The following is a 25,959-nucleotide window of genomic DNA, read 5'->3' on the forward strand; positions in this document are numbered from 1 at the left end:
GCTGAGTGGTCCTGCCGCTACACAAAGCGGGGGCGGGGGGGGGTCCCTCCATCAGCAGCCGTCACATTGCTGGGAGCCTGTTTCGGGAAGTCTGACTCCTGGGTCCTACTGTGGACCCACTGTGCCAGAATCTTCCTTTTAACAAGATCGCAGGAGCGTCCTGTGTATGTGCAACCATGGAAAGCCCTGTGGTGGGCGAGGCTGTCCCCATCAGCGGGCAGGTTTTCTGTGAATTCTTCCTATCCTGGCCTTCCCACAGGGGAAGCTGGAGCAACTCTCGGGGTGGCCCAGGTACCCCACCTCGATGCAAGGGGGGCTGAGCGCACAAGGGGCGTGGAGCACGGACAGGCTGTTTCTTGCCCATAGAGAGGAGAGGTGAGGTCTGGAAGGGGAGGCAGCAGCCAAGCAGGGGCCTGGGCTCAGAGCAGGGGAAGAATGTTCCTAAAAGGGCCTCAGTCTGGTTCTCAGCAACGGTGACAGTTCCTGCTCCTCCAGTCCAGAGCCGCCAGCATGGTAGTCCAGAGCCATAGCAGGGCTGGCCAGGGACCAAGCATGGTGCCCTGAGACACAGAGCAGTTCAGCCCAGCTCCGCGCATGAATGGGGCCAAGGTGGAGCTTTCAGACAGTGAGTGCACAGCAAGGCAAGACCCACGTCACCACAGCAGCATGCTGGAGCCGGGCGGCCTGTCTCTAACCTGGTGTTCCTGGTGGGAGCCGGAATTCGGTGACTTGGGAGCATTCATATCACAATGATTGGCAAATGCTACCAATGGGGGCCTTTTCTTTTTGAGCCATTTTAAAACATGTGTCAGCGCATTCTTGGATTTTTCCAACACTTGAAATAGATAATGTAGAAATAGCATCTGAAAAGGTGCTAGTTTTAGTCAAGGAAATTCAAAAGTCAGTGGCGAAGAATCAGTAAGGAAACGAATGCCCTTGTCTGTGATCAGTGAGTGCCGTTTGCTCTAAAAGGAAGGCGGGCAAAGCAGCACAGGAGAGCCTCGGGGACAGTAAGAGCAGTCCTGGGGACCGCCCCCAGCCCTCTGCTTCTCAGCCTTTCCCCCTGGAAGAGCTAAGCCCCTGTCTGTCTTCTGTTTCCCCTGTGGGCTCCGTCGCCAAGATGGCTCTCTCCACACCACACACAAAGGCTGACATATGGCAAATGCGCCAAAGTATCCAGTGGACCGCCCAATTTTGAAAACACCTCTGCCCTGCTGGGTCTACTGGGATCCTCACCAGTAAGGGAATCTGTGTGGCAACACACAGAGAAATCGGTCCCCTGTCTGCCTGCCTCCCGGGCTCTGCACCATGCCCCCACAGCTGGCCCACAGGATTGCCAGGCCTGGCCTATTCGAACTCTCCAGGAGGGTCTTGGGAGCTCAGCCCTGCTCCAGCGGCAAGTCTGACTCCGTCCTCTGCCTCATTGTGACATCCCTCCCCAGACTCCACCTTCCACCCCATTCCTGACCAGTGGTGCCTGATGGGTTTTGAGGTCAGAGATGCCTGGTAGCCTCCAGGAATTGGTGGTTGAAGCTCAAGGCCCTTAAGGACCTTCATCCCTGGAGAGCACCTCAAACCTCAGCCTGGAGGCGGGACACTGCTTCCTTAGACAGGAACTGTCTTGCTGAGAAACTCTTCAACAGCTCTGATCCCAGTTCCCTCCCATCAGGTGCCTCCCGCTGGCTTTGCCAGGCCCTCAGGTTAGGAGTGATCTGTGAGCTGGATTTCCTGCTGGGGTCCTCAGCTGGGACCAGGCCCACCATCCCTGGTCCACTTCTGGGCTCTGGTCGTGCTGGGGTTGCTCTTTCCCACATGGTGTCCAGAGCAGGGATGGGGGGAGGGGCGGTTCCTGATCTTGGGAAGGATCTTCTGACCCAGAAACCTAGAGGTGGAAGGAGTAGTAATGGATTCATCCATTCAGTGCAATTTCTGTGTATGGTGCACCAGTCCTCCTGGCCTGGCACTGTTCCAGAGGCTGAAGGTTCACAGAGGAAAAAAAGAGGCAAAAGGCCCAACACTCACCGAGATCACATTCTGGGGAAGAGACAGGCGACAAGCACAAAAGCAAACTGTGTACTGAGGATGGTACGTCCTTACCTATTTACATCCCATTGATATATAATGTATGCACCCATATTTATTTTTTATTTACTTTTATATGGGTATGCACCCCTACACACACACACACACACACACTCACTCACAGCAACATTTTATTTATAAATGTAAACAAACATAAGCAAACACAGGGGAGGCTTTCCAAGGGAGGCTTCCGTGCGGAGCAGGGAGCAGAGAGCAGGAGGAAAACTGTGAAGAGAGCATCCCAGGCAGAGGCCTGCAGTGGGAAAGAGCTCAGCCATTTGGAGAACAGCCCAGAGGCTGAGCTTCTGTGTCCTGAGCTCCAAAGCCATGTGCAGAGGAAGGATCAGGGTTCTGGGAGGGCCCGACAGCTGAGCAGCCAAGGCCCGGTGGGTCATGGCAAAGACTGAGCTCTGTATCTAGGCTGGTCGTCTCCCTTTGTCAAGGAGAAAGCAGAGGCCTGGGGGGACAAAGGCTCAGGCTGGCCTGGGGACAGCTCATCCAAGCATCAGATAGGAATGGAGAATGGTTCCATCGCAGGCTCCCCTGATTCTCTTTCTTCTCTGCCTGTTACTCACCTGGTTGGAACCAGGTGGAAGTGTCATTTCTGGAGGTCAGACTTTCACACTAATCCCAATCTCTTTTGTCGCTTTAGGTGGGTTCTGAGGAGTGTGGGGGTGAAGTTGGGGTAGATCAGGAAGCTGGAGCTGACCTGCCCTGGGCCCAGAGTGGGCTGCCCCTGCAGGGCATTTCTGGCACCACCTCAGAGCCCCATAGACCAGCCTGGCAAACCAGAGCATGCTTACGGCAGGGGCTCCTGGTAGCACGGCTGGGCCCTGCTCCAGCCCCCATTGTTTCTGATTCCACAGGACTGGCTGGGCGCCGAATCTGCATTTCTAGCACGTTCGTTCCCAGGTGCTGCTGGTCAGGGCCCCACTTTGAGACCCACTTGGAGACCCTAGATAGCTGTTGCATGGACAAAGGTTCCGTTGGGATCCAGGGCAGAGCCAGCGACACCAATCACTCACTTCTCATTCTCCAACCTCAGTCCTTCCCAGCCGGTCCGCCTATCTAGCCCTCCGGGGCCTCGCCGAGACCAGGTGCTTCCCCCTCCCGCAACTCCTCCCCGCCCGGGCGCGCCCCGCGCCTCCGGATCCCCCACGCCGCCCAGGCAGGGACGCACTCCCTCGCAGGGCGGAGGAGCCCGGGAGAAGCTCGGGAGGGGCGCTGCTGCGGGCGGGGTGTTGCCCCGGGGCCCAGGTGCCGCCAGCCTCTTCCCGGGACGCGCGCGGCGGGCAGGGCGGGGAGCTCCGGAGGCGCGGGCGGGCGGGGGCGGGGGCGGCGCTCCGGTGGGCGCGGCGCACCTTGCTCCCGGCGCCCCCGCCCCGCGCCGCGCCAGCCCCTCCCCGCGCGGCCCGCGCCCCCGCCCGCCCGCGACCGTTCCAGCCCCTTCCGTCCGCTCGCCCCGCCGCTGTCCTCCGCCGGCCCGCGTGGGAGGACGATGGGTCAGCGCGGAAAAAGTGAATGAGGGCGGCGGCGGCGGCAGCGAGTGCCTGACTCGGCCGGGCCCGGGCCCCGCGCGCGCCCCCCGCCCGCCGACTCCATGGACGCACCGCGCGCCTCGGCGGCCAAGCCCCCTACCGGGTAAGTGTCCGGGCGGCCCGGCTGCGCGCGGCCGGGGCTCTGCTCGGGCCGGACGCCCTCGTCCGCACGGCGCGCATTCGGGGCAGGGGCACGGGCGCTGGGGAGAGCCCGGGGCGCGGGCGCCCCCTCTGCGGCCCGCAGGTCCGCGCCCGGCCGCGGCAGGGGGTTGTGTACTTTGTGCGCCCGGGTCGTTGCCCAGGTAACAGTGTCAGGCCGAGGCCGTAGCACTTTCGCGCCGGTCTGTTTGCGTGCGCGCGCCCTTTTTGGGGTCCCCGCGGGCGGAGCCCTCACAGAGTCCGAGCCTTTCTCAGCCACCTCCGAGTGATTGCCCCGGGGGCCGCGAGGGCGGTGGAGACCCGCCCTCGGACTCCAGTCCCGCCACTGACTTGCTGGGCGTCTGCCCCGTTGCGGTGGTCACCGCTCACCCGGCCACGGTATGCCGGACACCGTCCTTTTTCCCCCGCGAGCCAGAGGAGGTTCCGGGACCTCGCAGACGCCTGGGTCTGGCGGTCACAGGAGCGCTGTGTGTAGGGCACTGTCCTGCGGGCTTTCCTGGCCTCTGCTCCGCTCCCCAGCTTTCTTCTCTGGGGTTCCCCTGAACAGCCTGCAGGGCACCGGCTGGGACCCGACCGGAGGTGGAGACCCCAGCTTCCCAACTAAACTCTGACCATGCATCTTGCCGGCGCCGTTCTGCTGGAGCCCAGACCTGTCCCGATGTCAGCTGCCATCTCCACACGTCCTGTGTAGGGTTTACACTCCATGTTCCGGTTTTACTCGCAGAGTACCTTCCCCAGTAGAAGAAAAGCTATCCTGACCTTCAGCAGGACCCAGAGCCAGAGTCTGAACCGCGCACAGCCGGAGCAGGCCGCGGGGTCGCGCGCAGCCTCTGGGAACACTTGGGGCGCCCTGCCCTGCCCTGCGACCCGAGAACCAGTTCACTGGCCTGGAGGGAGTGTGCTATGAGTCCTGTAAATGGAATGAGTGGTTGGGTGGGACCTGCACCTGCTTACCGAGTGGGCCCACTTTCCGCTGTGGCAACTGGCCTTGAACTAGGCAGCTTTGGGGACAACTAATCTCTTTTCTTTGCAGTTGCGTCCCACTGACTCACTCTGCCCATGTTCCCATAGGCCGTTGTGTTGCCCAAGTCTGCCTAAGGTTTTTGTACTTGCCCTTTTTTTTTTTTTTACTCTCTCTTTAATGCCAGGAAAAAGTGAGCCAGGTTAGCAAATCAAATAATCCTGAAGCTGAGGAATGTTAAAAAGAACTTTTTTTTTTCTTTTTGCAATGCACTTAGTGGTGGTTATGTAACTCCATTTGAACAAACACATTTCCCAAAAAGAAAATAAAAGTGGGAAATCCCTTTACCTGGTAATGGGCATCCCGAAATGACAGGATTCAGAATTATCTTCCAATCTGTCACTTTGGGAATCTGTTTAATCAGCCAATTTAAGGAGACTGAAACCTTTCCTCAGTGTCATCTAATATGAAGGAAATGTGAAGGGGAGAGCATTTAAGAAGCCAGCAAAACTGGATTCAGAGATTATTTGTAAAGTTCTTGCAAGGAATTTGATTGTGGAGGTGAAATGTTGAATGCCCGCTCTCTAGCCCTGGGGCTAGACCAGCAAGAGGTGAATCCCCAGGCTAGTTCTTCACGGCGCTTCTCGGAGCTCTGGTCGGATTTCCTGAGTCTCCCCACCCCGAGGCCCCTCCCCAGCCCCTGGGGAACTAAGGGCCTTTGCTGTGGGTATGATAACAAAACCTTGCAGTTGTTACTATCCATACATTTAGTTCTCCCTCCGATCTGCTTGTTTGAACGTCTTTGAGAAATGTAGACACATTGCTTTTACTTTCTATTATTCCCAATTATTTTATCACGTGCCATAGATTTTTCTTTTATATCAAGAAAATACTGATGTGCTTATATTTTCTAGATAGGAATTACATGATTAATAAAACCATTGTGTATTAAAATTGGAAGAAAGAAATGATCTTGGGCTTTTGGAATATTTTATGTAACTTAGGGGCATTGCTTGCCTATCAGACAGGGCAGATTCAGATGGGGAATTTCTGGCTTTGGTACATTGTCAGTGGCCATCAAGTTCTGCTGGTTCTTCTCTGGTCTGCTCCTTTGTTGCTTGAGAATAACACGGTGCTTGCCATGTGCTCCGGGGAAATTTGTTTTCTGTCTGATAGGGCAAGGTTCGGCTATCAAATTAAACTTGGAGCAAGCAATCCTTTTCCCACAGGGTAGCGAACTACTGATGTGATGAACGTGTTGACTGACTCTAGCGTTCCTTCTTGTGTTATGTAGAGGAGGGCTGGCTGGGGAACAATGAAATAAGGAGATTTCACATTAGAAAGTAAGGTCTACAGAGGTCCTTCTTAAAGATCACTGAAGGGACAATCTCTTAGTGGACATAGATTGTACATCCCACTAAATTATTCATAAGTAGTTATTACTTATCTTTATTGAGTACACAAGTATACATTTCTAGTGGGATTGAAATTGTATGTTTTTAATAGTAATTTCATTAAGACAAGGATTTATGACTAACTTAACTGGGAAAAGTATCCTTGTAGGAAAGAGGCAAAAACTGACAAGCAGACTCGGTGTGACTTCTAAGGAATTTTCGAGCTCAGTTACAGTGTAATAATTTACGGAATATTCTGGAATGCAAGGGAAGACACATTTCCTTTGGGTGAAGCTTTTAAATACATTTAAGTCCATGTAAGATAAACTTTGAGTTTATCTGTTTACTTTTAGTTTCCCTGTTTGAGTGTTTTTGCGATCTGGGCAGGTCATGAGTGGTAATGGAACACAGAGTTAAGCTTCCCTCTGGACTCTGTATGAATGAGACAGAGTGTTTGGGTTTGGCAGGATACTGGTTAACTTTTTTTCTATGGAGGAAACACATAGTTCTGTAGAATAGAATAGTCTCCAGTGACACAAAATGTCAAAATTGCCAGGGCCTTTGCTCAGTGGCTGCATTCAGACGCTGTCCTTACATAAAAATCAGGGGACATTTGTTCAAGTTCGTTAAAATCTGAGCTTCACGAACACATAACTGATGTTCATTTCTCTGCATCAATTTGTATGGCTTTCATCAAGCTGTTAGAATAAGAAATTTTTTTTTTTTAATTAGTAGAACTGGATAATTTGAGCTTCTCCTGTCCTGTCACCACCCAGTAAAACATTATAGGAGCTGCTATCTTGATAATGACCGTGGGCTATCACAGTGACATCTTCCATTTTAACTCTGACAAGTGTCAGATGTTGCTGAAATATGTATACCATAATAAGAAAAAAGTTTAGGTTTCTAGCCTTTTTTTTTTAAAGGTTTCTAGGCTTTTGCCTGACATGTTTACATTCTTTAAAATGATAGTCTGATTATTTGTGGCATTGAACTTTTCCCGTTTAACTTAAAAGTTGTTACTTGTGAGCAAAACTTTTGGTTGACAGTAAAGACTGCAAAAGTTAGGTGGTGTTGGGTGTAATCTGGAAAGTAGGCCCAGGAGTCTTATTCTTTTGTACTTGTAATTTTTCTGAATAAGTTTGAGGAGTTGGACACTCCTCTATGACAATATCAAATGAACTTTGGGCTTTTTAATATTTCCTCAATGGCTGCATAAGGATGATAAAGCTAAATTATGATTTAAATTGGGAATGTAGATATTTGTACCATGTTGCTCCTCTCCTACCTGCTGGACCTGCAACCCCTCGTCTGCTCTCTGCGTGGCCTTTTCCTAGCCAGCCAGGACTGGTGATCACTGGAAAGGCACAGGCAGCGTGACAGCCCCACACCCACGCAGGCCTGTGTTCCAGCAGCCGGGACCTTGGAAGCGAATCCCAACTTGAGTGCATCCAAGAGCCGTCATAGTTCTTAAGAAAACCGTGATTACAGGCTACGTCTACACACCGTCATAAGCAGTTTGGGTTTCTAGGACTTCCGTGCTTTGTTATGAATCGTAAAACTGAATTTTATAATTGGTTGGAAAGTTTAAGCAGTGAGCAGAAGTATTTGATACCACAGTCATATACAGACTAAGGACGGGCGGATTTCAAAGACAGAAACGTTTGGTTGTGATTTAGGCTTCGACTAAGTGAAAGCATGTAGTAGAGACTTAATGTCTTTATTATGTGACATGTCCCTACACCCTTTTGGTCTCTCCCAGTCCACATTTAACCAGGGGTTTTCTGGCTTTTATGTGTCGGTTCATTTTACTGAATGCGGTTTTTCATTTACTTTGTACTTGAACAACAGATTTTATGTATCTCTTCATCTTTGTGCTTTTTCTCTACTGAACATGTTTGATATCGAATTATATTGTTGATATATGGATGATAACGCCTTTTTTTCCATTTTAGGATTTTCACTTATTTAGGCAAATTTTAAATTTTGGCTCCTCCCATTTTATACCTTCGCTTTCTCATTTTACTGTGTCACCAGAGTGTTTATTGTTCAGGGCCACTTGCTGGCTCTCAGCACTCGAGTGGGGGGCAGCGTTGACTCCTGTCACTTTTCCTTCATGTTCCCACCGGCTTTATTTTGCACCTGTCTCTTCCTGTGATAGCATTCATTTTTTTTGCCCGTGTATGTAGACTTTGATTTCATTTGCTTTATACAAGCTAATGATGGCACTTGTTTTCAAGACCTAACGGTGTTGCTTTGAGAGTAGATTTTGCTGTATACTCTGGTGCGACAAAAAGACTTCCTGCTGCCTGCCTCAGGAGTGTCCCCTAGCTTCTGCATAAGCCGCTCTGGAGACAGCTTGCTTCCCAGCTGGGAGATACTTTGTGGCCTCTGGGGTTTTTACAGGCTTCCATCTGGTTTCCCTAATTAGGTGGTGAGCTGTTGCTTGCCAAGACCATATTTTCTACAGGTCATGTCCAATTAGAATAAATTCCACAGCCAAAAACATTTCCAATAAAAAAAAAAAAAAGAAAAAACTTTTCAAGCGACCATTAAAATGCATTTCATTTGGGTGCATTTGATTAGATTCCCATACCACAAATACTTTTGCACAAACAGTTTTGTAGATTCATTCACCAATTCCACCAAACCAAGCAATGCCTTTTCACGAGACACAGCGTGGTTCCGACCAATCCTTCAAGTCCTTGTCCCTTTTCACAAAAAAGTGATACACACCCCCCAGATGGCCTGATACGTCAGGTCCTACTTCATGGGTTCCTACCCCACCCCTCCCTTTTCCTTCTATGACCCAGGAACCCAGATGAGGAGCCATTGTCTTCAGGACACCAAGCTGTCCTCTTTCCTGAGGACACATGTGGACGTGCTCGTACCCTCACCGGGCGCTGGGGATAGAGTCACGGCCAGGCGGACCTAATCAGTCGTGCCTCTGCTTGGTCAGTCATCCTGTTGGACTCTCTCCTACCAAAGACTGATAGGCAGGCTCGGGGCCAGGGAGGACACTGGCTCAGAAGTAGGAAGACTTGGGTCCTGGGACCAGTCATGTAAGATTCAGCGAACCTTTGGTAGCAGGGCCTGCAGGCTGGGTCCCGATCGATGTAGGCTCCGGCCCTGTTCCCGATCCGGCGCGTCTAACCACCATGCCAGGGGATGTGTGTCTGTGTCCGGTACTACAGCTGCCCAGCGTTTGAAAGGAAGAGCTGAGTTTCTCACCTTCTTTAATTTTCGTTAATTTAAACGTAAAGCGTCGCGTGTGGCCAGTGGCATCTTAGTGGACTGAGCAGCTCCAGCTTCTGTTTTGTTGCTGTCCTGTGTCCTTCCCGAACCTTCCTGCCTTCTCCTACTTTGCCTCTCCTCCTGGCCTGTGGGAGTCTTGTCTCCTTGCCCAGAGGACTCCTGCTCATCCTTCCAGCCCCTGCTAGGGGCTCCAGCCGTGGCTTCCAGACCCTCCTCTGGGCTCCGTCTCTCCTGCCACTGTCCGCTCTTCCTTCTGGAAACCCTTACATGGAGTCAGGGTTTTCCATCTGCTGGTCTCCGACCCACTGAACTGTGAGCTGCTCAGAGGCGGGGACGTTGCTCTGTGAGTGTTGGGTCATGAATCTGTGTCACAGGACGTGGCACACAGCTAGGACAAGGTTCGCGAGCTCTGCTTCCCATCCGTCAGTGGAGGGTGCCGGATAAGATGATCTCAAGACCCACGTGAGCTCCAAAGTCATAGGATTCGACGTGCTCCCAGAGGTCCTAAATCCCTCCTTGAAACTGCCGCTTAATCTTGTTTTTGCCCGACTCTATGACAGCAGACAGATCAGTTGTCACTGAAATATTCCAGACCGATAGGCTCCGACCCGCTTGCCAGCTGTGCAGACCTGTTCTTTGCAGACCCGGGAGGTGTTAGGTGTCTTATTTTGAGGAACATAAAGTATTAGACACCCCACAGCGATAGTGGCTGGAGGAGGGGATGATTTTTCCCTCGCCCGTAAGTCAAAGTCCACATTGGTGTTTCAGGGCTGGCATTGATCTGGAAGTTTGTGCCCCCCCACCCCAATTGATACTGTTGAAATCCTCACCTCCAAGGTGGTGGTGCTGGGGAGCGGGACTCTGGGAGGTGCTCAGGTCACGAAGGCACCACTGGGATTAGTGCCTCCTAAAAGACCCCTGAGCTCCCACAGCCCTTCCGCCATCTCAGGACCCAGCGAGAAGCCCAAAGCGCAGAAGGGGGCACTCACCACACCTCGCAGGCACCTTGACCTTGGACTTCCAGTCTCCAGGGCTGTGAGCAGTAAACTTTTGCTGTTTATAAGCCGCCCAGATGCCGGCATTTTTTGAGAGCAGCCTAAACAGACTGAAAGGAGGTGCCAATCCCAGGGGACCTGCTTCTCTCCATCCCCTTGCTGTGCGGTTTTCAGGGACGCAGCCAGACCTGCTGCAGCCCAGCCCCGGCGCGATGATGGAAGGAGGGGGTCGTGTCCTGTGCTTTAGAGTCTGACCCAAAAGTTGCACATTTCCCTTCCCTCCTATCTGCTGACCCAATCTGGTTTTTTATTTGTTTGTTTGTTTGTTTGTTTATTGTGGTAAGCTTTACATAGGGTAGCGTTTACTGTTTATACACTTCAGTGACATCATGTGCGTTCACGCTGGTGTCAGTCATTCCCCTCCAGAACTCCTTCTTCCCAAAGTGAAACTGAATCCATTAAACCCTGACTGCCCGCCCTCTTGTCCCCAGCCCCCTGCTGCCACCATTATACTTTCTGTGCCTGTGGATGTGACTCCTCTAGGGACCTTGTATGGATCACAGGGTCATTTTGTGACTGGCTTGTCTCAATGTCCTCAAGGTTCCTCTGTGTCATGGCGTGTGTCGGGATGTCCTTCCTTCTTAAGGCCAATCGATACTCCATAATGTGTGTTTCCCATGTGTTTATTGCTACACCTACCGGTAGACACTTTTGCTTGTACCTTTCGGCTCCTGTGACCAATGCTGCCACGAACATGGGTGTGCAAGCAACCGTCCCTGCTCTTGATTCTTTTGTGGACACACCTGGAGGCGGGATTGTGGGACCCTATGGCAGTGCTCACCTTCGTTTTTGAAGAGTCACCACACTGTTGTCCATGGTAGCTGTGCCATATCGTATCCCCACAAACAGAGCACGAGGTTGTCCGCGTGCTGGTCATGGGCCCAGTGTCCGTCACCTGGTCGTTTAAAGTCGTGGAGGAGGAGGGAACAGGCATGAGGCACAGGGACCAGGGAGCTTCCAGCAGCCTCTGCGGACATGGTCCTCTGTCCCGCTCCTGGTGCAGGCTGGGAAGAGCTCTGGCCGAAGTGGGCAGATGGAGCGCACGGACGTGCTCCCCCTCCTTCCTCCAGGATCCCAGGAGACCCCGGGCTTCCTCAGAATGAGTGCCTCTGGCAATTCCTTGGTCTCTGCTTAAAGACATGTCTTTGGTTTGCTCTGGGCATGAATCACAGAAAAATGGCTCGGGGCTCCATACTGTGGCCGTGGTCTACTTGACGCAGAGCCCGGCTGGCGGCTGGCGTCCCCGGGTGGCAGTCTCCCTCCGTGTGCTGCCCCAAGCACAGGGACGGTGGAAACGCCTGCCCCCTGACCCCAGCCGAGACCACAATGACACACAAGGCCAGTGTCCAGCATCGACTGGGGCTTTTTGTCTTCAACAGAGCAGGGCACTCCCGTTTTTCCCTTCTCTGAGGTCTTGGTTCTTGCCATGTCCTCGATCGCCTGTTCAGACTCGAACAGTAGGAGGGAAGAGGACTTCAGAGAATGGGCCACCTTGGGGCCCTTGAGGTGGGAAAATCAGGGCTTCCCGCCCCCCTGCTAGCCCGGGCATCGGGTGGGTTGGGAGAGGTTGTCTGAAGTCCGGAGAAGCTCCTGCAAAGCATTTGTCTCTGTGTCTGTGCTGGGTGGCCTTGGGAGTCCCAGGATAGCGGAGAGAAGCCAGATTATACTGGCCCCACAGTCATGTGTGAAGAGCTTGGATAGTTTCATACATACGAAGCAGCCTGAGGTCCAGAGACTTGCTGGGAAGATGGGTTGTGTGTGCCCGAGGGTGTGAGTTTGTGCACGTGTGTATGTGTGCGTGCGCATGTGTGAGCATGGGTGTGTGTGCACGTGTGTATTGCACGTGCACATGTGTGAGCATGGGTGTGTGCGTGCACGTGTGTGCGCACGTGTGTATTGTGCGTGCACATGTGTGAGCATGGGTGTGTGCGTGCACGTGTGTGTGCACGTGTGTATTGCGCGTGCGCATGTGTGAGCATGGGTGTGTGCGTGCACGTGTGTATTGCGCGTGCACACGTGTGAGCATGTGTGTGTGCACACGTGTGTGTGCACGTGTGCGTGCATGCACGTGTGTGTATACGCGGACACGAGTGTCAGGTTTGAAATCACTTGCAGCACTTGGCAGAGCAGCACATCCCCACGTCAGATCCTGGCAGTTCTTTCAAGCCTAACGCTTGGAGCGTTGAATGTAAAAATAGATCGGGTGGGAGTGGTAACACAGAGTGAGTGTGTGGTTTTGTTCGTGTGGCTAATTTTTGAGACTCCAGTAGAGTTTTGTTGTCTGGAGCCCTCTTAATTAAGAGAACAGTCCACTGGTGTTCAGTAAACACTCCATTAGGTTGGAAGGAGACAAGTTCCCTGTGGCCAGAAGCAAGATATCTGCCAGGGAGCCTAGCCGAGTCTCCCCGCCCACCTGCCAGCCTGCGGGTCTCCTCACCGTCTGTAATTATCATGTAGACTTGGTTTGGGGCAGGACTGGAAACTTTCTCCTGCTCTGGGTGGAAACCACTTCTTACATCAGAAAGGCTAACAGTGTCCTGACAAAGCCTGTAGGAAGGGTGACATACAGGTGGCTCCCAGAGCCCAGCCAGCCACCTTGCTTTAAAAAAAAATTCTTGAGGGGGGCATCTGGGGGGCTCATTCAGCTAGGCATCTGCCTTCGGCTCAGGTCATGATCCTAGGGTCCTGGGATCGAGCCCCACATTGGGGGGGGTCCCTGCTCAGTGGGGAGTCTGCTTCTCTCTCTCCCTCTGTGCCCACTTGTGCTCTCTGTCTCCCAAATAAACAAAATAAAAAAATTAAAAATAAATAAAAAGAAAGAAAGCAAAGCAAGCATCCCTGAGGGTCATGAGGTCTGCACATTTCTCTTATCCAGCCACTGTAGATCAGTCCCCTTTACCACTTACCTGTGTGGCTGGTTTTCACGCATGACCCACAGGTGAAGAACGTGTCCTAGATGAGGTTAGTGCCCCATTTCCAACAGTCACAGAGTTTGGAAACCACACTCATTTAAATTGAAAAAGCTAATTTGGAGAGCTTGTTTGGAAACTACTGAAAAAGACCCCAATTGGGATATTCCTTTATTATTCATCAATATTTTTTTCCAGCCTGCCAGAATGTTTCACATTTTTGGAATGCCTAGTTGGGTTATGCATTTTTCTAAAAGGAAGAAATGAAAATGTTTCGCACAATGACTCGCCTTATCTCAGCGATGTTGATGTCTGGGACAGTGGTACTTTCCAGCTGACCAGAGGGTCTTTGCCTGCCCGGTGCCAGGAGGTCGGGACCCCCTGGGCTCTGCAGAGCGCGTGGCAAGAGCCATGTGCCGTTCAGGGGTGAGACTGTCACATAACTCCGGGGTCTCCTCATCCCGCGTTCACCCCACCACACCAGGTAGAAGCCTGTTCCAGTTTCCAAGGCCACGTTCCTCCAAGCCCCTGCCTGGCCCCGTGAGGTGGTAGGTGGCCTGGACAGGCTATTTCTGAGGCCCTGCTTTTCTCAGCAGTGTTTTTACGAAGACACGGTGGGCTTGCACCCACCTGGCTTCTTCCCCACGCAGGAGGCTGGTGATGTCATCCCTTTGACTGTCACACTTGAGTGCGGTTCTAGATGCATCGCTCCTAGGACTCTTGGATGGGCTCTTTTTGGCAGAGCTGCATGGGATGTGGGTGGGGGATAGGGCCCAGCCCAGCTGCGGTGTGTTTGCAAATTAACGTGGTATGTCGAAAGCAGACGTCCGTTCTTCCCCAGGAGGACGACTCAGCTTACGAATTCACCAGAGTCTCAGAGCCTCCCCTTTGGTCCTGGATGTTGACTCAGCTCACTGTGTCTTTTGCTCACAGTTTAATGAGCGCATGGGGGTCTGCTTTACACCTGAAATGAGCTTTCTCTGGAGTCAGAGCTCCACACACCCGAACGCGCACCTTCACTGCCTTCCCTGGCTGTGTTTTCTTGTGGACCAGGTTAGCCAGGCCCTGGGCTGGGCTGTAAAGGCCACCTGTGAGCGGAGCGGTCCTCTGACTCCTTCCACCGTGGGTGAGCGGGCTCCTGGCACAGAGGGTTCTGGGGAGATGTCATCTGTCCCTGGCCCTGGGCCGCGATGCACTAGCAGGAGGCAGAGACCCCTGGGGTGGCCCTCCAGAGCGGACTTGCTCCAGGTCCGTGGTGTTGCTCGTGCTCTGCCTTACTCACAGCTGGGGACCTTGGAGGTGGACGTGATGGCCGCCGAGCAGAACTTAGGGAACGCCCACGCGGCATCGATGGGGCGGGGGGGGGGGAGCTAGGAAAGAGTCCTGCACATCTCGCCTGCACGTGTTCTCTGCTCGCCCAAGACCGATGCCAGCCGAACACCCCTCAATCTGTTTTCTTCTGATATTTTTAAAACTTAGAGTTTATGAGTCTCTGTCACAGAAAGAGTGGGTCCCTCCTGATGGTGTTTGACTTAACCTGCCCGCGGTGCCCTCCCCTGTGAGTCCCAGCCGCCTTTTACAAGTGACATACGCGCCGCTGGAGGAACAGAGCTTGTGTCCCGTTCCCTCTGGGCCTGTGGAAAGCATTGCTCAGGAGTCTGGGTGGCAACCCCAGAGGAAAATGACACGTTTGAGATGTTTTCTGGATGTTTACCTCTCGTTTTGTGAGTTTAAAATTATACAGTGCTCTTGGGTCAGGGTTGGGGTTTCACCGGCGAGGTGCATGGGAGGCAGAGAATGGCCCGTCGTCCAAGTGGACAGACTTGCGTGTTACACGCGCGCGTGCATGTGGGGGAGGGGTGCACGCTTCATGTCCGGAACAGTTTCACTCGATGGGGTGGCCTTGATGACGCTAACTATTCACTGGCATTAAAGCACGTCTGCGTTTGCTCTCTACGTGCGCAAGTGCCGAATCAGTGGGGGCAAAAGCCACCCGTGTCCCTTTGTCTGTTGTCACAGTGAGGTAGAGACCACGGCTTGCTCCTGGTGAGGCTCCAGCATTACAGGGCTCGGGCACCACACACGAGGACAGTTGGAAGCTTTCTAGTCACTTCCGTGCTGCAGGTGTTGATGTGAAGAGGGCGGGTGGGAGCCGGGGGCTATGTCAGTTGAGCAACTGACTCTTGGTTTCCGAACAGGTCGTGATCTCAGGGGTCATGAGACCGAGCCCCATGTCAGGCTTTGCGCTCAGTGGGGACTCTGCTGGAGATCCTCGCCCTCTGCCCCTCCCCCATTCCACACAGGTGCATGTGCACTGTCTCTCACTCTCTCTCTACAGTAAATAAATAAACCTTAAAACAAACAAACAAACAAAAGAATGGTGAGTGGAAGAGGAGGCCTTCAGGCCAATGTGTGCCCCGTGCTGCTGTGACCTCTGCATCCCTCAGTCCCCTCCGGGGATGAAGGTGTTTGCAACAAAGTGGGACTGGATTTTGTCTCTGACCGTTGGACCAGTGAGCGGCTTTTGGAGGAGGAGTTTGCTCTGAACCCAGGCGGTGTCCGATGTCACTCCTGACACCCTCCACCCACGGAACAGGGTCTGAAATAAGCATCGGGGTTCAGCGCTGGACGGAGTCTGTCCTGCGTGTCCCGCCAGCCGCTCTGCAGGTGAGGCACCGCAGAGTCCTATCTTAGCGTGGTTTGCTTAAAGCTGAGCACATCTGTGCATCCATTAAGGAAATATCAAGAAAGGAACGCTGCTCCAAACAGGACCCCTCAGAGGACACGGACACATTCCATGGCCAAGTCAGATTGGTAGACAACCTCAGTTTTGATAAGTCTGTCCGTGTTCATCATACGAAAGGCCTCGGAGCCCCGTCAGTCCCCCGCCCCCAGCACACTGACATGGTGTATGTGCTAGGCACTCGGTGTCAGTCGCTTTGACAAACCTCCTCTTCACATGACTCGCCTTTTGCTAAAGGAAAGTAGTGATGATGGAGAGGCTGACCCTGCCCCGTTTCTGCTGCTCCATCAGCACAGGGGCCCGCGGATGCCACCCACCACCTCCCACCCCTCACCGTGCCCATGCTGTTTGCATCAAGGCATGAGCACACGCCGACCTCATCCCTGGATTTGGATCATGGGCTTTCTGGTGCACGTTCGATCCTGGTCCAGATTTTTTTTGTTGTTCTTGTTTTTTTTTTTTTTTCTTGGTTTGTCTTCGTTTTTCTTAAGATTATTTATTTATTTATTTATTTTTGAGAGAGAAGAGAGAGAGAGCACAAGCAGTGGGGAGGGGTAGAGGGAGAAGCAGACTCCTGCCGAGCAGGGAGCCTGATGCGAGGCTCGATCTCAGCACCCCGGGATCATGATCCAAGGCAAAGGCAGACACTTAACTGACTGAGCCACCCAGGCATCCCAGCCTAAAGAGTTTCTATGCCTCTTCTCCACGCAAGGGAATGTAGAAGCACAAGCCAGAAGTTATGGTCTATTGTATGAACTCTGGAACCAGGTTTGGGAAATCGCCCTTTATTAGCACATTTTGGGACATTCTGGTTTTCGAAGTGTAGGTCTTTCTCATGGTGATGTCAGCAGGAGCTCAGGGAGCCATGGCCCCAGTGTCAGCTTTGCTCTGGGAAGACTGAGCCAGGGATTGCGCTCATGCCCAAAGGTGTGTCACCACGACTGCCTGGTCCGGGTGGCAACGATGTCTGTGACACACATCAGCAACCACACTTTGTGTCCTGTGTCACGTAAAATAGTGGTACTAATTCTTTATCCGGGTGACGGTGAATGCAGAGCAGGTTCCCATGTTTTGAAAGCATGATTATCACCAGAATTGTGACTCTTTGGGGAAAAAAAATGGAAGGTCTTTTCCCTTTATCTTAGCAGGAGACTGTCTTACTGTGGAATTTCCTATCAAAGTTAACTGCTAAGAAGTGATGGCGTCCTTGCTTCAATGATACTGCCCCTCCTCACAGATCATGCTGGGCGAGGCCAGAGCTCCACCCTTCTTAGCCAGGGAGATGGTCCACCGCTATTTGATAGGCACCCCCTAGCACTGAGAGGGACCAGGAGAAGCAGAGACTTTGAAGACCACTTAAAACCAACCGAAAGGAAAGTCTGGCCATACTGTAGAGCAGAGTCACCTCTCTGAAGGGGGGAGATGAGGAAAATTCCCCAGGTTTTGAGCTGGGGTTGATAGTTGGATAAAAGGTCTAGGTAGAGAAGCAGAGACTGAGGTCTGTGGGAGGGGACCATCATAAGTGGAAGAAGTGTGAGGACAGAGGGAAGCCTCAGGCCCCTTCCCACCAGTGTGGGGCTGGCCAACAGGTGCACAGACCTCCCGCTGGATGAGGGGGAACCTGAGGGATGGCACGTGTTTAGACGCCCAGCATGGCGCCGGGAGTGAAGGGCCAGCCTGGGAGTCTGGATTCTATCCTGAACAAGTAGGGGGTCCGTCCGTTTTGAGCACAAGAGTGCCATATTCATGGACAGAGTATGTTCTCAGACATTCAGATTGAAGCCAGGGTGTGAGTGACCCAGTGAGGGGCGGAGAGAGGCTGGGAACTGGCTGAGACAGCCAGCATGACAGTGGCCCAGGCCCTGATCTGGAGAGGAAGGGACAGTGTTAGAGACTCCAGGTGTGCAACTCTGGGAGCCACAGGTCGCAGAGTGGCAAGTGCCTGAACATGGGTAGCTGGGAGAGGTCTGTGACCTGTATGGATAGGAAGGGGGGAACTGGGTGGAAGGGAAGGGGGAAGTTTGGAAGAAGGTCATTCACGTACTCCTACTGAACATGAGGAAGGTTAAGGAGAGGCTAAGAGATAATGAAGCAGGACTCCTGTCCTCCAGATGCTTAAATCCAGTGGAGGAGAGATGGACAGAGCATGCTGGAGCCACCGGGCCAGGGAAGCTCAGAGGAGGAAGCCCCCGGCCAGGGCAGGAGAGAGGAGAGGGGCTCTTGGAGGGAGCCATGAATAGCTCTGTGAGGACATGGGCAGCGTGGTCCCACCTCCCGCTACATGCTCAGTTCCCATACAGCAAACACAGCCAGCGTCACTAGGTGCTTACCAAGCTCTGTTTGAAGTGCATATATGTGTCACCTTATGTAATCCTTACAACAGCCCAGGACATGTGCGCTTCTGTTTCTCCCACTTGTAAATGAGGAGCATGGGACACAGAGAGGTTAGTCACTGAGACCAGGGTCAGCAAGGTGACACAGTTAACCTGGCACAGATCTTAATCCCTCCATGTACTCTTCACATATTTGTAGAAAGGTCCCTGTGGGCCCTTGAAGACAGTGCTAGGTTGAAGTCTAAGACACAGGGAGGGTTTTCCAAGAGACAGGAGTAGTGGGAGTGAAGTCAGGTCCTTGGGGAGGTCCGGATTTTGCTGGAGAAAACGGAGCATCCGTGGAGTGTGGGGTAGACTCAGGGTGGGGCTCCTGGCTTCTTCACTTAACTCCCAGCACTTCCGGTGTGAAGACTGTTACTCATCTCACTTAGGAGGCAGCGGGCCTCAGCCAGTTTTCCCGCACCAGGTGGTGGTACCAGCTTGCGGGGATTCAGGTCCAGGCCTGCCAAGTGTGCACCGTGTCTCACTCATCATGGGACATGTTTAGTACCAACTCTCAGGGGACCTTGGCCAGTTATGACAACCATCCGTGCATTAATAACTGCAGTTTGAGTCTGAAATCAAAGGCAGTCATTAACACTTGTAATAATAAAGTGAGAAGGAAGCAATGAACTGGGTGTTGGGGATCAGGGATGCAGAGTCTGTGTTTGCAGCAGGCCTGGCAGCTACTCACAGTGTGCCCTGTTGACCTGTCCACAGTGAGTAAGTATGTGGTAGAGATGGCTGACCAGAGGCCCTTAAAGCAACTTGGTGTGTCTGTGACATCCAAGTGCCCAGTCTGAGAGGTGATGTGGTTGAACAGAATGTGGACAGCTCTGGTCTCATAGAATTGTCATGGGAGGACCTGTGGGGTCAATGCTTTCTGTGCATTATGTCATTTATCCCCCTCAGTAGGCCTGTACGCAGGTACCATTATTATCCCTGGGGATGAGGACACCGTATCTCAGAGAAGAAACCAACTTGCTCAGGGTGACAGACAGCACACCTGTAGCCAGGAACCAGTGCTGTGGCCCTTCTGTGCACCTTGTCCATTGTCAATATATTTTCTCATTCTCTGAGCAGGACCGCCAGCCTCCTGCTGCCCCAGGCCCATCATCGTGCCATCAGTAGGACCCGGGCCCATGCTGGGTCTGAGACATTCCAGGCATACTGTTGTTCAGTCTCCAGTGGATCCCGGGCCCTTGTGCTGGGGATTATTAACCCTGTAGCCAGTTTGAAACTTGTGACTCTAGGAGGGAAGAGATGGGCAGAAGAAGACAAGGGAAGCCTGGATTTCTGCAGTCTCCGCTGATGTAGTTCATTTCCTCCACAGCACTGTTGAGGCTGGGGATTTTCCACAGTTCTCTGCAATACGGTACTTTTGATGGTCAACTCGGTAGTTCCCAGTCGCTCAGATGGCGGCCTCTGGCTGCCGGGCCCTTGCCAGCAGCTTCACTCTGTCCCCCAGGGTCTTCTCAATGCCATTGCCCTGAGAGGAGCGTATGCACTCATGTATATGGACCTTGGAGGTTGTCTGCTCCTTCCGGGGTAGGGGGTGGTGCTGTGTTCCTCTCCGGCCTCAGACCAGGGCAGGAGGACTCCGGTGCTCACCAGGAACACCTCCTGCTTTCCTGGCCTGGACGGACGTGGCTCAGGAGACATCATTCCAGTGTCCTTTACGCTGCTTCCTTCATTCCACAAGCACGCATTGTCACAGAGCAAGGGTGGTAGGCTGGGGGAAGAGTGGTTGGAGAGCAACTGGCGGAGGGGTGGGGAGGGAAGAGCTGTGACAAAGGAGTCCCTTCCACAGGAGCCCCATCCTGGGGCAGGTAGATTTGTGTCCAGAGCCTGGTGTCTTATGTACTTAACCCAGGAGAAGCTGCTCCAGGCTTGTGTGTGGTTTTAAATGGTACAGAGTCACACCTGCTGGGCAGAGGTGCTCCGTCCAGTTGCCGGTGTCCGGTGACTCAGACCAGCACTACAGTACGTGAAGGGACAGGGTCTCCCCAATGGTAATTTACACTTAGGTGTGATTGGCTGCTTTCTGAGCACCAGCATCTGCATTTTGTGTCACTTGGCATCATACTGCATTCTTTAGAAGCAAGTCACCAAGTCGAGCCCACTCTCACGGGGGTGCGATGAGGCTCTTGCTTTTGAGGGAACCGGTATAAGACATTCGTGCCCACCTTTTGAAGCTACCCCAGGGCACTCCGAGCTTGCTGCGTCTCTCAGCCCAGATCCTGAGTTGGTCTAAACAAGCACGAGGGGCTGGGTTCCGTCCTGATGGCTGCTAACCAGGGGTGTGTGTCAGACTGCTTTTGGGGTCTTCGTGGTTGTAGTTCCATGAAAAATGCCATTGGAATTTTGAGAGGGATTTCACTGAATCTTTGGGTGGTGTGGACATTTTATCAGTGTTGATTCTTCCAATCCATTGGGGCGTCTGGGTGGCTCAGTCGGTTAGCGTCTGCCTTCAGCTCAGGTCATGATCCCGGGATTCTGCGATGGAGTCCCACACCGGGCTCCTTGCTCAGTGGGAACCTGCTGCTTCTCCCTCTGCCTGCCGCTCCCCCTGCTTGTGCTTTCTCTCTCTCTCTCTCTCTCTGTCAAACAAATAAATAAAATCTTTAAAAAAGTCTTCCAATCCATGAACACAGGATATCTTTCCGTTTATTTGTGTCTTCTTCCTGGGGAGCTTTTGAATAAAGACAGACCTTGGGTTCTCCTGGGAGGGGTTCTAATTCAGCTCACACAGGTGGGATTTAGTGGCGAGTCAGAGGTCCCATCTGGGCTAGAGAAAATCCATCCCCTTGTTCATCCACCCATCAAGCCCTTAAATGAATTGGAATAAAAATGCCATTCCCGCCCTCCGGGAGGCCAGGCGGGGAGCTCTGTTTAGTCTGAAAGAGCTGTTTACGTAGCGCACAATTGTTCTGTGTTACAAAAATTTCCTCTTCAGAGGCCCTTCTGTGTGTGTTTTAATGTACTATACGTGGCTTAATCAGGTTGCTTTGGAAAAAGACAGTCAAGCCCAGACTGCAAGCACTTGGGCTATACTTAGCGCCTCGCTGTGAGTAACCCCCACCATCCAAGCCACTGTGGAGCCTCCCCGGCATCCACCACGGAACTGAAACCGCGCTCTAAAACACTCGCAGGGACATTTATGTAACTGTTTTCCTGCAGAAGTATTTCTCTGAAAATACATTGTTAGTTTAAAAAAAAAAAAGACATGGAATGTTTAGCTTGTGTAAATAATGCTTTGATAACACACACACACACACACACACACACACACACACACACACGAGTTAAAAGAAAGAAAGCCAAGATTAATTTCTCCTTTTTCATTATCCGCATTTGGTCAAACATCTTTTCAGCGTTTAATAAGCTTTGAATTAAAACCATGCATATCATAGTCTCTGTGTTCAGTTTCTGTCGGATTTCTCTCCCTACGATGGGTGTTTAGAAGGGACATGATCCATTTTTTACTGAAGTAGCATTATTTTTGAATGTATTCACTTGCTTAGCTATGATTTTTTTAAATTAAAGAATTGATAAGAATTAATTAAAATTCGTCCATGCACTGGCATCTTAGGGGTGGGGAATTTGTCCCTGACCTAACAGAGCCCACAGCGTGGACCGAGGGACAGACCCCGAGCGAGGACCCATGACACACGCTGTCAGATATGCACAGTGTTTTCAGAACACCCAGAAAAGAAGGCACCCTCAGTCCTCCCCATAGGGTGGGGCTCCAATCAGTCCAATTTATTTTTCCGAAAGGCCTTCTCCTAAAGCCGTCCTCACTGAGAACCCTCCTTCCTCCTCCTCGCAACAGCCATGCAGAGAAGCTGTAAATAACGCACCGAGATTAGCTCATGTAAATACACGCTTAGAGGTTTATTTAGGGGGGAATTTTTTTCCCCTCCCTAATGCTCAAAAAGGAGAGTACAGAGGTGTGGAAAAGTGCCGACATGTGAGATTGGACACTTTTCAGAAAAGAAAGCCGAGATGAGATTGTCCCGTGGATCCCCCAGCTGTGGTGGCTGTCAGTGGAGCCACGGTACAGAACCGTGGGAAGGGAGCGGCACCGGCAGTTACAGAGGGATGTGTCAGACGGACCTGAGCGTGGGTCGTGTCCCATCTTGTCACCAGGGTGTCATGTTTTGCTGGGTGCCTGGCGGCTCCTGTCAGGGATGGTGTAAGTGGGCGGCCCCACGTCCTGACTGCTTGCAAAGCCAGGCGTTCCCGGGGTTCTGTCTTTGCTTCCGTTTGGTGGGATCATTCAAAGTTACCCAGATGATACAGGCGAGCCTCACTTCTACATAAAGTAAGCACAGGCAACATCTGAGGACAGTGCTACATTGACGGGGGGTACAAAATTATGTGTATATCCCTAATGCGATAGTGACGGGTGATATCAAATAAAAATTATTAAACTTTTATTTGGGCAAAGTCAGGGCTAATGCAGGGCTTGACTGATGAAAACCTTTGGCAAGTCGTTACAATGGGAGGAGTATTGTTTCTACCCAGAGAACGCTGGACGTGGTCCAGTGGCCTTCACGCTGGATGGAGTAACTAGCCTTTATGTATGTATACATATGTTTGCTTATTTATTTGAGAAAGGGAGAGGGAGAGAGAGAGGGAGAGAGAAGCTGAAGCAGACTCCGCACTGAGCAAAGGGCCCGACGTAGGGCTCAGTCCCACAACCAGGAGATGGGGACTAAGCCGAAACCACGAGTTGGCTTCTTTGCCAACCTGAGCCACCAGACGCCCGGAGATCCTGGTCTTGTAGCGAGAGGCTGTGTTGGTTCTCTGCTACAGATGAGCTGACTCACACAGTCATGCTTCACATTTTGAGGACTGGGGTTCTTTGTTAGAGATTTATTCTTCCTCCTCGTATGATGGAAAAGACGCACTATGTTTTGAATGGACAGATTGAGGCGAGCTTATGTACGGCGAGAGGCACGTGGTTGACGTCCTTGAAATGGCCGTGACAGGCAAGTTGCAGGGTTGGTCTGTCACCTCCAGACGTTTTCCATGTGCCTCTTTGTAGCCTGTCTCTGTGTGCTCCTGTCCCTGGGCTGCCGGGGACCAGCTCTTTGCCACACAGGGGAGTGTACATTTTCTAGAATCTTCTACAAGCTGGGCCGTAGGTATAGCACACACTCTTCTTGGTCTGGTTTTTTTCACTCAGCATCCAGACTTCGTGTTCATTCCTCTTTAAGGACAACACGTTCCACGGGTTCCTTTCCAGTAAACACCTAGGGGCGGAACGGCTAGGTCACTCTTTGCTTTTCACTGGCCTAATGCGGGAAGGTGTATCGGGCGTCACATGTAAGTTTGTTTACCAAGGCATCAGATTGTGTAGGAGCTTACCTCTGGCTCTTCAGGGATTGAGCTCGGGCGAGGCTGGGGTGCACGGCCTGGGCTGCAGGGCATCTGTGCGTGTGAGTGAGTGTGTGCCTGGGCCTGGTGCACAGGCCCCTCCACTAGACCCGGGCCAATGCACACAAGGACTCAGCCTCCAGCAAGCTCCCGGACTTCCCCAGCTTCTGAGTTGGAAAAAAAAAAATTAAGATTCTGTTTATTTATTTGTCAGAGAGAGAGAGCAAGAGCATAAGCAAGGGGAGTGGCAGGCAGAGAGAGAAGCAGGCTCCCCACTGAGTAAGGAGCCCAACACAGGACTCGATCCCAGGACCCTGGGATCATGACGGGAGCCAGAGGCAGACGCTTAACCAACTGAGCCACTAGGGTGTCACAGCAAATTTTTTTTTTTTTTTACATTATCAGTAACTTTAAACTAGTATCTCCCTAGAACATACAAAGAGATAATTTTGGAATAAGTCACTTTTCAGGGGACTTACATGAATTTGATAATAAACCGATGTTGGTTTGAAGATTCAGTTAATTCCGTCCAGTGGATGATTTTAAATGACAAAACCAGAATCGTGTTCCTTTTAAAACATAGGCTGGGCGATTTTAAGTGTATGTGAATTAGAGATCATATTTTGGGAGCTCCCACATGCCCATTGGCAAGAATAACATTTTTTAACATTTTCTTTGGCGTGGTTATTTTATAGGCAAAGCCCCCATGGGTTGATTTGTTTGCAGATGGTTCCATAAGCATCGCTCACTCCCCACGCGGTTTTCCTGGCCGTCCTGTCTTCTCCTTACCGGGAACCAAGCTAACAGTGGCTCCTTATCTGTGGTGACGTCCTCATGCATAACAAGGACTTCCCAGATTGTCTTCAAGGTCAGTTTTCAAGGTTGTCAGAAATATTCCCAAGCCAAAACCAGTGGGGAGGACGACCGGTTAGACAAGGCATCTGAGCTCAGTACTTTTCCTTCTGGCAGATCTCTTGTTGGTTCCTGTCACCTCATTTCCTTCTTGTGTCTTGTCACCCCAGCTCCCTCTGTGCGTGTCAGCATCTCGGCCTTGCTCCCGTGTGCCTCGGGATCCTCACCCTGTCATCGAGGGCTGTGCGCTGTGCGCCCATGAGTGCAGGCGACTGATGGGACCTCAGCCACCTCACCGCAGCTGCTTGAGGGACACTGTACCGTCTAGGCGGGGAGAGGGGCTGGGTCACCGTCTGGGCAGTACAGGATGATAAGGATGACTTCAGACTTCAGGGCAGACTCCATGTCCGAGGGACCAGTGCAGGAGTCCTCAGAAGGGGGGGCACCCGGGCTGGGAAGAAGGTCGGGGTGCTCATGCAGACAGAGGAGCGTGTGTGAGTCCAGTGGGGCTGAACTTCTGCTGTTCAGTGCAGTCATCGGACCAGCTTTGCCCGCCCACAGCATGGAGGTGGGAGGAGGCTGAGGTCCCCAGGGAAGCAGGACGAGGAGCAGTAGGGTGCCCAGGCTTGGACGGTCATGTCTGAGTTTCAGAAAAATGACTCACTGCTTCTTCACTCTCCGCCTCCACATTGGTGTTTATTTGGCAGGGGGGTCCCCTGACCTCGGGGTCAAGACAAGATTAAAGGTTGGTGGAGCACAGATCATTGTGCGACACAGACACATCTTTCTTTCTTTCTTTCTTTTTTTTTTTTTAAGATTTTATTTATTTATTTGATGCACAGAGAGAGAGAGAGAGAGAGAGATCACAAGCAGGCAGAGAGGCAGGCAGAGAGGCGGGAGGAAGCAGGCTCCCCACTGAGCAGAGAGCCCGATGTAGGGCTCGATCCCAGGACCCTGAGATCATGACCTGAGCTGAAGGCAGAGGCTTAACCCACTGAGCCACCCAGGTGTCCCCCAGACACATCTTTCTTGAGTAGACTACCTGTGCTGTGACATCACGCGGTTCCCATTCACTCTGCTGGGGGTCTGTGCTCTGCTTTGCCTGTCACTTTAGAACCCCGAGTTCCCCAGCGATGAGCCATTGGATTTCAAAGTAAGAGAAGATGGGTGGTGCTTGGTGGCCTCCAGTGGCCAGCAGCCCATGGCTGATGCAGCAGACACTAGACCAGCCGCTGTGTTGTGTCCCCTGGATGGCAC

At 52.3% G+C, this 25,959-nt stretch overlaps 1 protein-coding gene across 1 annotated transcript in view; it reads left to right on the forward strand.

Moving 5' to 3' along the window:
• The first annotated feature begins 3,439 nt into the window (after positions 1–3,439).
• COBL (cordon-bleu WH2 repeat protein) overlaps positions 3,440–25,959 on the forward strand; it is a 261,810-nt gene continuing 239,290 nt past the window's right edge. The window contains exon 1 of the mRNA XM_032874994.1: positions 3,440–3,723. Within this exon, the coding sequence (XP_032730885.1) occupies positions 3,683–3,723 (41 nt within the window). The 5' untranslated portion in view covers positions 3,440–3,682. The remainder of the gene's footprint in view (positions 3,724–25,959) is intronic.

The sequence above is a fragment of the Lontra canadensis genome, unplaced genomic scaffold (genome assembly GCF_010015895.1).
Source record: "Lontra canadensis isolate GAN:19392208 unplaced genomic scaffold, GSC_riverotter_1.0 scaffold54, whole genome shotgun sequence".
NCBI classification, from domain to species: domain Eukaryota; kingdom Metazoa; phylum Chordata; class Mammalia; order Carnivora; family Mustelidae; genus Lontra; species Lontra canadensis.